General features: G+C 46.7%; 1 protein-coding gene across 5 annotated transcripts in view; it reads right to left on the reverse strand.

Annotated features, from left to right (window-relative positions):
- Nucleotides 1-6,075: 6,075 nt before the first annotated feature.
- CCDC50 (coiled-coil domain containing 50) overlaps nt 6,076-12,166 on the reverse strand; it is a 37,267-nt gene continuing 31,176 nt past the window's right edge. For 3 of the 5 annotated variants that reach the window (XM_083363971.1, XM_083363968.1, XM_083363967.1), the window contains 2 exons: nt 11,906-12,006; nt 6,076-8,132 (listed from right to left, as the gene is read on the reverse strand). In XM_083363971.1, the coding sequence (XP_083220097.1) occupies nt 8,113-8,132; nt 11,906-12,006 (121 nt within the window). In that variant the 3' untranslated portion in view covers nt 6,076-8,112. The remainder of the gene's footprint in view (nt 8,133-11,905; nt 12,007-12,166) is intronic. The other 2 variants (XM_083363970.1, XM_083363969.1) reach the window with 1 other exon arrangement.

A 12,166-nucleotide genomic window follows, 5' to 3' on the forward strand; every position in this document is an offset into this window, starting at 1 on the left:
GGAAACCGACTCACATTTATGACGGCCGACATGTCCCCGTGGTGAGGGTGGGGGTCACGTGATCCCCTTTTGCGACCTTCTGACAAGCGACGTCAATGGGGGAAGCCGGATTCACTTAAGGAGCATGGGACTAGCTTATCAAGTGCAGCGGTTCACTGAACGACTCTGGGAAGGGAGGTCGTAAAATGGAGGAAAATCCACTTAACAAATGTCGCACTCCTAAGTGGAGGACTTCCCATAGAGGGTTTCCTGCCTGGGCAAGGGGTTGGACTAGATGACCTCCAAGGTCCCTTCCAAATTACTATTATTATTATTGTTGTTGCTGTTTATTGTTGTTGTTGCTGCTGTTATCCCACAAGTTGTTCTCTGTTGGGAACAGGAACCACAACTCCCCTTGGTTGTGCCTAGACTCCTAGGCTGCAAGGCACCTTGGAGGTCTTCTAGTCCAGCCCTCTGCTCAAGAGAAGAGACTCAGCTGGCTGGGGACAATTGGAATTGTAATCCGACAGGAATTCAGGCTGGGGAAAGGGTGTGCTACACACCCATCCTTCTTTGTATCCGCCATTTGCTATATATTAAATAGATACTGTTCTCAGTTATTTAGGGAGATGGGAAATATATCTGCAATCCATTCCACGAGACTTCGGATGTAGCCATTAGCTCCTTATTGGCCATATCAAAAAATAGAAAATAAAACTAAAGTACAGGATTTAAGTTCAGGATAAGATGGATCAAAGGAAAACGCAGTAATAAAATGCTGCGAAGTCGGGTCCGACCCATCGCGACCCCATGGACCAAGTTCCTCCAGTCCTTCCTGTCCTCTACCATCTTCTGGAGTCCATTTAAGCTCACGCCTCCTGCTTCAGTGACTCCATCCAGCCACCTCATTCTCTGTCGTCCCCTTCTTCTCTTGCCCTCCACCTTTCCCAGCATTAGGCTCTTCTCCAGTGAGTCCTTCCTTCTCATGAGGTGGCCAAAGGATTTGAGTTTCAACTTCAGGATCTGGCCTTCTCAAGAGCAGCCAGGGTGGATCTCCTCCAGGACTGATCGGTTTGATGGCCTTTGCAGTCCGAGGGACGCGCAGGAGTCTTCTAATAAAATACGTGTCTTAATTACAGAGAATCAACATTCAGGCAGATAAATCTCCTTTAAAGGATCCCTCAGCCTGTTTGATAGGATGGGCCTTTTGGTCCAGGGCCCTAAGCTATAAACGTAGCACTTCCGCCCTTAAGAATTGCATCAAACTCATGAAGAGGTATTTTTCAGTTTGGAAGCTCATTTTGTTCTTAGCCAGCTGATAAAAAGACCCATCTTTTGCTACTGATACCTAGGATTTTCTGTTTACAAAACTCCCTTGCCTGGGAGGCTCTTGAGGTTAAATACTGGGAGGAAAAGCCAAAATTACGTGAAAGATTTTTGACAGGTTGGCTGTGTCACGTTTACCTGTTGGGCTAAACATACTTTGGGTAGCCTATTGGGGTCCACTGAACTGAGCCTCTTGCCAGCATGTGAAAATGTTCATTATTAATTGGATATATATATATACAGTATATATGGAATGGGTACTGAGCTTAAATGGACTCCAGAAGAAGGTAGAGGACAGGAAGGCCTGGAGGAACGTTGTCCATGGGGTCACGATGGGTCACACACGTCTTCGCAACTGACAACGACAACAACATCTGCCTCTTTTCTGATCACAGGAGCTGCCACGTTCTTATCCATTCTCAGGATGCTTCTTTTTTTAAAAAAAAGGGTCTGGACTTGTTCAAATGAAGTGGCGCTTGTAATACTTGCAACTCCAGATAGAATCCTAGAACAGGAAGGGACCTTGGAGGTCTTCTAGTCCAACCCCTTGCTCAAGGCAGGAGTCCTTGTTCCTTTCCAGACAAATGACTGCCCAGTCTCTTTTTAAAAACTTCCAGCGGAGGAGCATTCACAACACTGGAAGGCAGGCGGCTCCATTGATTCATTGTTCCCACTGTTCTAAGTTGGGTCTCCCTCTGATGAGTTTCCACCTGTTGCTTCTTCTCCTGGCAGACAAGCCCACCCCCTCTTCTCTGGGACAGCCCCTCAAGTACTGGAGGACAGTTATCGTGCCCCCTCCCCAATCCTTCTCTTAGTTAGACTGGACATACCCAGTTCCTGCAACCATTTCATTACATGTTTTAGCCTCCTGCCTGAGATGGTATAGGCTCTCCTGCTTGAGCAGGGGGCTGGACTAGAAGACCTCCAAGGTCCCTTCCAGATTCTATTCTATTCCTTATTCTATTCTATTCTGCATTCTCTTCCCTTCCCTTCTCTACTCTACATTCTATAATCTTTGTTGCTCTTCTCCAAGCACTTTCTAGAGTCTCAATGTCTTTTTTACATCGTGGTGACCAAAACTGGATGCAGTATTCCAAGTGTGGCCTCACCAAGGCCTTGCAAAGCGGTACTAGAACTTCACGTGATCTTGATTCTATCCCTCTGTTCATGCAGCCTAGCACCGTGTTGGCTTTTTTGGCAGCTGCTGCACATGGCTGGCTCCTATTTAAGGGATCGTCCACTAGGACTCCGAGATCCCTCTCACAGTTGCTAATATTGAGCAAGGTACCACCTATCCCAAACCTGTACACTTGGTTTTTCTTGCCTAAATGTAGAACCTTACTTTTTTCACCATTCAATTTCATTTCGTTAGATAGCGCCCAGTGTTCAAGTCTGTCCAGATCCTCCTGTATCTTAAGCCTGTAACTTCTGGAGCGTTGGCTATTCCTGCCAGTTTGGTGTCTTCTGCAAATTTGATGCGTTCCCCTTTTATTGCCTCATCTAGATCACGTATGAAGATGTCAAGCACACTGGGTCCATGTGAGGTGTGTTCAGAGAACTTAAGTCAACTGAGAAGCAGCAGCTGCATTCAAACAATGTTATGTGTGCCTTTTTTTGGGGGGGGAACGACTTACCTGGTTGTGTGAATTCAGCCTACTTATTATGATTTAATGTATTATATGGACATAGGAACTGGGTTCCTTCAATGAACAGGATCAGTATGTTACTTCAGCACCACCAAAGCTTCATGGTGTGATCTTCATAAGAGATGGGCCTCAGAATTCCTCAGCCAGCGTGGGGGGACTACGGCCCCTTCATGACTTGTGGACTTCAACTCCCAGAATCCCTCAGCCAGCGTGGGGGGACTATGGCCCCTTCATGACTTGCGGACTTCAGCTCCCAGAATTCCTCAGCCAGTGCGGGGGAACTACGGCCCCTTCATGACTTGCGGACTTCAACTCCCAGAATGGCTGGCTGAGGAATTCTGGGAGTTGAAGTCCACAAGTCATAAAAGAGCCAAGCTTCTCCAACCCTGGTCCATGGCATCATGGACAATAACGGTCCAGCCGTCAGGAGCTGGAGGACTCGGGTCAAAAGAAACTTTTCCTTCTCCAGCTTGGCAAGACGGGTCCAAGAGAGATCCATCCCCTGGCACGTCCCTCTACCAAACCATTTTCTGCCAAGGGGACATTTAGGGTGACAAATTCATGGATGGACCCAGCAGGAAGCAGGTGAAGATCCCACCAGAAAATTGCCGAAGCGGGCAGGGCAGAACTGATGGCCTCATCAAGAACCACGCGGCTTTGAAAAAGGAGGGAGCGCGGCAAGAAGGTTCCTCTTGCGTGCCCCTACGCAAACACACACCCACACACACACACACACACACACAGACTCACACTCTTTCAATCAATCCAGCCATCCAGGCACGTTCAAAGCCATCACTAGGGCCAGTTCCGGCAAGTGGCTCCTCCTGGTGACAAATTCTCTTTCGGTCAAAGGGCCTGTTGAAAAGAAGTTATTTCTGCTTCCTGATTGCACTTTGAATTTCAGAAATGACTTTTCTTAAAAAAAAAAAAAAAGATAGCCCCAGGAGGCTCAGCCAACGCAGCCAGAGGTTTTTAGGCCGAGTGAAAATCTCTACAGCTCGCCTGGCCTGAAAACCCGGCTTGGACCTGGCTCAAAAGAAAAAAAAGATACTTTTCAGAATCCCTGGAAAGCGGAAATATCCGAGTGTGTTTCTTGCCAGTATTTTTGGCTTCTCCAAGATGTGTGTGTTTCCCCCCCACACACACACTTCTGTTCTCTCTACATTTCTTCCAGCCATCTTCCCGGCTGAAAGATGCTTTTCCCAAAAAGCCACTGGAGTTGTTTTTTTTTTCTTTTCGTTTTTCCCTTGAAAATATTTCACTTCTCATCCAAGAAGCTTCTTCGGTTCTAAGTTACAACCAAAGAAGCTTCTTGGATGAGGAGCGGAATGTGCTGCTGAGTGTGGCTGGCTCCCTGTTTATGCACAGTGGCCTGGCCTGCCAATGTTAGGGTGGGTGGGTGTTTCTCCCCTCCCCCCTTGGTACTTCCTGGATTGTCTTCTGTTTATTTGTCTGGTGTTAATCCCTGCTTATTCACCAATGAGGTTCCCTAGTTGGGTCATGAAACGTCTGCAAGAAAACCACCAACTTCAGAGAGCACCAAGGACCCCACAGTCCTTCCTCCTCCTCCTCCCTGCAAATCCCATTCCTTTCTACCACTGATGATGTTCCCTAGTTGGGTGATGAAACGTCTGCAAGGAAACCACCCAGCTCTGAGAACACCAAGGACCCCACAGTCCTCCTCCTCTCCTCCTTTCCCCCACAAACCTCACACCCTTCTAGCACTGCTGAAGTTCCCTAGTTGGGTCATGAAAGGTCTGAAAGGAAACCCCCCAGCTCAGAGGTACCAAGGACCCCACAGTCCTCCTCCTCTTCTCCACACACCTCATTCCATTCTAGCACTGCTGAAGTTCCCTAGTTGGGTCATGAAAGGTCTGAAAGGAAACCACCAGGAGCAGAAAGCCAAAAGGACCCCTCATTTCAACCTTGAGCTACAAATATCCTCCTTTATTGACACGAAGGAAGGCGGAGGTCCCAAATATTCTACAAATATTTGGTGGGGCTGAGATTCTTTGGCCGATCCGTTTACTGTCGGCTTCATTGGCAGTTTCTTGACTGGGGTGTTGTATACTTGATTGTTGGTCTGAGGTTAACCATGGAGTTAATCTGTGCCAGGGGTCTTCAAACGTGGCCCATTTATGACTTGTGGACTTCAATTCCCAGAATTCCTCAGCCAGGCACGCATTCTGGGAGTTGAAGTCCACAAGTCATGAAGGGGGCCAAGTTTGAAGACCCCTGAATTCTATGCTGATCTGGGTGCGGATTGCTGGTGGAGGGGTGTGGGGGTAATAATAAGAATATAGTAGTAGCAGTAGTACTAATAATACTAATAGTAATATTTTACTTTTTTATTTTATTATATCTTTTATTCGTTCATGTTTAATGAATAAGAAATATAGTAGTAGTAATACTAATTTTTTTATTAATTTTATTATATCTTTTATTCGTTCATGTTTAATGAATAAGAAATAATATAGTAGTAATACTATTTTTTATTTTTTATTAATTTTATTATATCTTTTATTTGTTCGTTTAATGAATAAGATATAATAATAATAATAATAATAATAATAATAATAATAATAATAATAATAATAATAATAAAATTAATAATGATGATGTTGGAAGGGACCTAGAGGTCATCTAGTCCATCCCCCTTCCTTTTGTTCCCTGTTGGGCTGGTTGATAAGATACCCTAATCAAGGAACTGCCAAAGAGCCAAGGGCAAACAGCACAACTAAAGAAGCTACACATATTCCCTTCTCTAGGTGTTAAAATTTTAAAATCCTGACTGCTGTGGGCCAGACTTCTCTTGACGGGTTTTTCCCAGCCCACCAAGACATGTTTAGGAGTTTTTACTTCTCCTCCACCTTCTGAACTTCTGCCTGTCCCTCCGCCGTGTAACCCATGAACCCCCCACCCCTCTTAACTTTTGATGCTTCACAAATACTTTTGACAGGATAAAGCGGCGCTGAAGGAGGGCAGGCCATAAAAACATCCCACCTGCCCATTTGGAAAGGACAAAACACTCTTGGAGGCCGATAAAGAGATCGTTATCGAAATAAAACCATATTCAGAAAGGAAACGACAGACGCGTCAAACCAAAAAAACAAGAGCCAGGCAATACATTGGCCGTCTTCCGGACGGCGTCACAAGATGAGACTTTTAAAAAGTAATGTGGAAAAAAAAATAACATAATATTTCAAGAGCAGGGTGAAATCTAAACAAGGTGGGGGGCTCTTACAATTTGGCCTGGAGATTTTAATTTAATTTTTTTTTCCCAGCAGCAAAGAGAGTGACAATAAAAAACGGACCGGTTACATTAAAAGCCGTCGCCCTTGCCTGGCGCCCACCCCCAACAACGCAAACAACACAACATTGTGTGGGTCACAGTCCAATAGAGCTGGTGGGCTCCCGACGGAGAAAAGCATTGAAGGCACTTTCAATCTGCAGGTGACATTCAGCTAGGCTTCATTTCCAAAAACAGCCTTTTTTTAACGCATTTCAAATTCTGAAAGATCAAATAATTATGAGTGTTCTCCCTCCTGGTTTCTGAAACATAATGACTTGTTTTTTTAAAAAAAGGTTCATTTTGCTGTAATTTCAAAAGTACTGGGATTTGATGTCCACGCTGTAGCTTAAGATTTGTTCTCAATCAGTTGAGGCCAGTGTATTCTCCATTTCAACAACTTGAAGGTGAGTGGACTTCAACTCCCAGAATTCCCCAGGCAGCAATGCTGGCTGAGGAATTCTGGGAGTTGAAGTCCAGTCATCTTCAAGTGGTTAAGACTGAGAAAGACTGATCTGGCAATACTCATCCATGGCCTAGATCGGGGGTCTTCAAACTTGGCCCTTTGATGACTTGTGGCCTGCCTGGATGAGGAATTCTGGGAGTTGAAGTCCACAAGTCATCAAAGGGCCAAGTTTGAAAAACCCCGGCCTAGATTCACACATCCCGTTTAACCAGGTCAGTAAAAAAAAAAAAATCCACATTGACCCAATTTGCTAAACTGGATTGGTTTTTTTTTAAAAAAATCTTGCTTGTCTTCTCTTGTGGTTTAAATGTGCTGTGTGAATCCAGCACGCTTGGTCCCTACACGACACCCTGTATTTTGCAAGACCCGTAAAAGATTTATTACAAATTGAAGAATAAAAATTTCGGGAACCAGGTGAAGCATCTTCTGGGGGGGGCGGGGTTGAAAGAAGTTGGTTGAGGGCCCTCAAGGCCTCCTTTGCAGCATTTGAAGTTGGGGCCTAACTTCTGTGCTCCTTCTCTGGCTGTTAAAAACTAAAGCTAAAAAATAAAAATAAAATTAAAACAGACCTGAGTAATCATTATTTATCCCAAACGATGTTTCTGACCTGTGTATTTATGAGTCAGTGGAAATGTGTGTGTGTGCGTGCGTGTGTGTGTATAAAAAACCCTCAAGAAGTCAACTAATGTCGTTCCTGTCCTTCAGGAAACGTTTGGGGGAAAAGAAAGGGCTAACCTAAAATGTAAAAAAAAAAACCTGTTGGGTCCCTCCTAAAATGACACAGTGTTTCCCGGAAAAAAAATTCAATTTTTCTTTCCCAGAACAGGACATGGACATCTCTCTTTCATTTCTGGAAGTCTTCCTTTCTCAAGAGAAGCAATAGCGCTCAGAACTGCAGGTGAAAGACATGCTTGGAGAAACATCTCCAGAAGTTTGAGATTGGTCCACTCCAGAGAAAACACTTGACCCATTTTGACCACAGAACCACAATCCTAGCCACCTGTGGAAGCTTCATGATGTGAAGACCACCAGCTTCCTGGCTGTCTGATTCCACGCTTCCCTGGACCTTCCTCTGGTGTCCGTCTGGCCACCTTCCTACTCTTGTGCTATGGACACGAAGCCAGGTCTGGAAGCTCGAAAGAGATTCTCGGGGTGCAGGTGGGGGGTGCAGAATTGCCCAAAGGCTACACGAGAGAGAGAGAGAGAGAGAGAGAAGAGAGAAGGGGAACGTCGCCCTACAACAGGCTGAAGGAGGAGGAACTGTCCATGGACATTTTCCTGCTGGGAAGGAAGTGGCCTCGTTGGAGAACGAAGAGGCGTCAGAAACTCTCTTGGAAGAAAGGCAATAAAGCCGGCTACGCTGGAAAGTCAGTATCTACGGAAAAAAAGCCGAGGGTGGCTTTCTCCTACTGCTTATAGTGGTGACCTGTGAACAAACAAGAAAAGAAATATGAAATCAGCCAAGCAAAATCAAATTAAGGTGTGTAATTTTGCTGCACTTCCTATCTGTGCCTCACAATGGAATGGAATGGAATAGAATAGAATAGAATAGAATAGAATAGAATAGAATAGAATAGAATAGAATAGAATAGAATAGAATAGAATGGAATGGAATGGAATGGAATGGAATGGAATGGAATGGAATGGAATAGAATAGAATCTGGAAGGGACCTTAAAGGTCTTCTAGTCCATCCCCCCTGCTCAAGCAGGAGAACCTAAACCCCATGCCCGTCAAAGGGCTGCCCGCTCTCTTCTAGAAAGCCCCCAGGGATGGAGGGTCTATAGCAGGGGTGTCAAACTCAATTTCATTGAGGGCCGCATCAGCATTGCGGTTGCCCTCAGGGGGCCGGGTGGGTGTGGCCTGGGTGGGCGTGGCCTACTGGGTGGGCGTGGCTAGAGTGCGTATGGCCTACTGGGTGGGCGTGGCCAGCTCTCCATCGTTGGCATCAAGGGTGCCTATGGGGGGGCCTGGGCAGGAGTGGGACAGATCTGAGGGTCTCTGGCAGGAGGAGGGTCTCTGGGCCAGGGCCAAGGCAGTGGGGGCCATTTCCTCACTCTTTCCAGGATGGCTTTGTGGGCCACATGAAACCACTTTGCGGGCCAGATCCGGCCCCCGGGCCTTGTGTTTGACATGTCTGCTCTATAGCAACTCTGTCTTGAAAGAGGGGCAGGAGGAACCTTATCGCATCCCAGGCAAGGCGTATATTTAATGTGCTCTTTCTTTTCCCTTTTTAAATACAAATGAAGTACAGCTAGACCTCAACTTACAACAGTTCACTTAATGACCGTTCAAAGTTACAACGTTCTGAAGAAAAAGTGACCTTATGATCCGTTTCCCAGACTCATGGCTGTCGTTTTTCACTTACGAAGCTTGCAGCCTCCCCAGCGTCATGTGAACAAAATTCAGACGCTTGGCAGCTGACTCACATTTACGACGGTCACAGTGTCCTGGAGTCTTGTGATCCGCTTTTGCAACTTTCTGACAATCAAGGGGGGAAGCCAGATTCACTTAACAACCGTGTTACTAACTGAACTACAAAGATTCACTTAACAACTGTGACAAGGAAGGTCGCAAAATGGCACAAAACTCGCTTAACGAATGTTTCACTTAGCCACATAAATTTTGGTCTCCATTGTGGTCGTCACCCTGAGGGCTACCTGTGTAACTTGGGAGCCACACGCTGTTATAATAATAATAATAATAATTTTATTTATATACCGCCCTTCTCCTGAAGGACTCAAAATGAGCCCCAAAATTCTGTTGTTAAGCGAGGCATTTGTTAAGCAGATTTTGCCCCGTTTTACAACCTTTCTTGCCACAGTCGTTATGTGAATCACTGTCGTTGTTAAGTCAATGACACTGGTTATTAAATGAATCCCCAATCCCACCGACTTTGCTTGCACAAAAGAGGATCCCAGGACCCTGGGACACAGCGACCGTCATAAATACGAGTCGGTTGCCAAGAGTCTGAATCCTGACCAGGTGACCGTGGGCATGCTACAACGGTTGTTAAGTGTGGAAAAGTGTCCTCAGTCGTTTTCCTCAGTGCCGTTGTAACCTCGAATGGTCACTAAATGAGAACTGTTGAAAGCTGAGGTCTAGTTTGTATAAGTAGTGGAGGTTCTATAACCTCCCAGGACAGGGGTAGGCAACCTTGGCTCTTTTATGACTGGTGGACTTCAACTCCCAGAATTCCTGACCCAGCCTGGCTGAGGGGAAAGGGAGAGGTTTCCATGCTGAGCCATGCTGGCTCAGGAATTCTGGGAGTTGAAGTCCACGAGTCATGAGGGGGCCATAGTTCCCCCATGCTGGCTCAGCAATTCTGGGAGTTGAAGTCCACAAGTCATGAAGGGACCAAGTTTGAAGACCTCTGCACTAAGCCAGGGGTAGGCAACCTGGGCTCTTTTATGACTCGTGGACTTCAACTCCCAGAATTCCTGAGCCAGCGTGGGGAACCATGGCCCTTTTATGATTTGTGGACTTCAACTCCCAGAATTCCTGAGCCAGCATGGTTCAGCTTGGAAACCTCTCCCTTTTCCCTCAGCATGGCTGGCTCAGGAATTCTGGGAGTTGAAGTCCACTAGTCATAAAAGAGCCCAGGTTGCCTATCCCTGTCCCAGAACTTGGAATGGACACCTGACCTTGGAACCACCACCAAAAAGGCACCACGGAGAATGTTCTTCCTGCACCCACTCAGGAGGCTCCGGCTGCCCATGGAGCAGCTGGTCCGACTCTACAGAGTCCGTCGTTTGCACCTCCACAACCGTCTGGTTTGGCACAGCAACCACACAGGATGGGGGCGGACTCCAATGGGTAGCCAGGGCTGCAGAGAAAACAGGTGCAACCAGCCTGCCTTCCACTGAGGACCCGTCTATCCCGCAGGTCAGGAGGAGGGCTGAGAAGATCTCTGCAGATCCCTCGCATCCTGGACACAAACTGTTTCAGCTCTTCTCCTCCAGATGGCGCTAGGGAGCCCCGCAGGCCAAAACAACTAGACCAGGGGTCGGCAACCTTGGCTCTTTTATGACTCGTGGACTTCAACTCCCAGAATTCCCGAGCCAGCATAGCTGGCTCGGGAATTCTGGGAGTTGAAGTCCGCGAGTCATAAAAGAGCCAAGGTTGCCGACCCCTGAACTAGACCCAAGGACCGTTTCTCCCCTCCTGCCATCACTTTGCTGAACACCTAATTCCCATGTCTTATGTCTAAGAACATTTACCCACGTAGTACGGCTGTAGTATTATTATAAACTTCCTCATCTTTCCTGTTACCTGCTCCTATCTTATGGGCTATCACTTTGCTTGTTGTATCTTATGAACTACGATCGCCTCTTATGATTTATGACTTCATTGCTTGTAGGTCCTGTACACGGAGAGCTTCTGCCCCAGAGACAAATTCCTTGTGTGTCCAATCACACTTGGCCAATAAAGAGTATTCTTTATTATCTTATAAAGCCTTGGTAAGGCCAGACCTGGAATCTTGCATTCAGTGTTGGCCCCCACGCTACAAAAAAGATGTTGAGACTTTGGGAAAAGTGCAGAGAAGAGCAACTAAGATGATTAAAGGCCTGGAGGCTAAAATAGATGAAGAACAGCTGCAGGATCTGGGTATGTCTAGTCCAGGGGTAGGCAACCTTGGCTCTTTTATGACTGGTGGACTTCAACTCCCAGAATTCCTGAGCCAGCCATGCTGAGGGGAAAGGGAAAGGCTTCCAAGCTGAGCCATGCTGGCTCAGGAATTCTGGGAGTTGAAGTCCACCAGTCATAAAAGAGCCAAGGTTGCCTACCCCTGGTCTAGTTCAATGAAGATAAGGACCAGGGGGGACATGATAGCAGCCTTCCAGTATTTGAGGAGTTGCCACAAGGAAGAGGAGACCAACTTATTTTCCAAAGCGCCCGAAGGCAGGACAAGAAGCAACAGATGGAAACTGACCAAAGAGAGAAGCAACCTGGAATTAAGGAGAAATTTCCTGACAGTCAGGACAATGAACCAGTGGAACTCCTTGCCTCCAGAAATCGTGGGCGCTCCATCCCTGGAGGTTTTAGAGAAGAGACTGGACAGCCACTTGTCTGAGACGGTGTAGGTTCTCCTGCTCGAGCAGGGGGGGTTGGACTAGAAGACCTCCGAGGTCCCTTCCGGCTCTATTAGGATGGAACTTAATTCTATAATCTGTCCTATAAAACAAGAGGCCACGTCTCACCTTTATGAGCTGACTCCGGTCTGGCTATCTGATGTGCCACGTTATGCTGATTCGTAAGGCCGGTGGCGGGCTCCACGTCCTTGGTCGAGGGTGGACCAGCTCTGGTGGGGAGAAGGCAGAAGGGGTCAGGACCACGTTGACAAGAAGTTGTTGATTTTGAGCCAGATACAGGAAGTTCCCGACTTACAAGAGTTCATTTAGTGACTGTCTGAAGTTGCAACGGCCCTGAAAAAGCTACTCAGGACTGTTTTTCCCATTTAG

This window comes from Vipera ursinii (genome assembly GCF_947247035.1).
Source record: "Vipera ursinii genome assembly, chromosome: 5".
Classification (NCBI taxonomy): Eukaryota; Metazoa; Chordata; class Lepidosauria; order Squamata; family Viperidae; genus Vipera; species Vipera ursinii.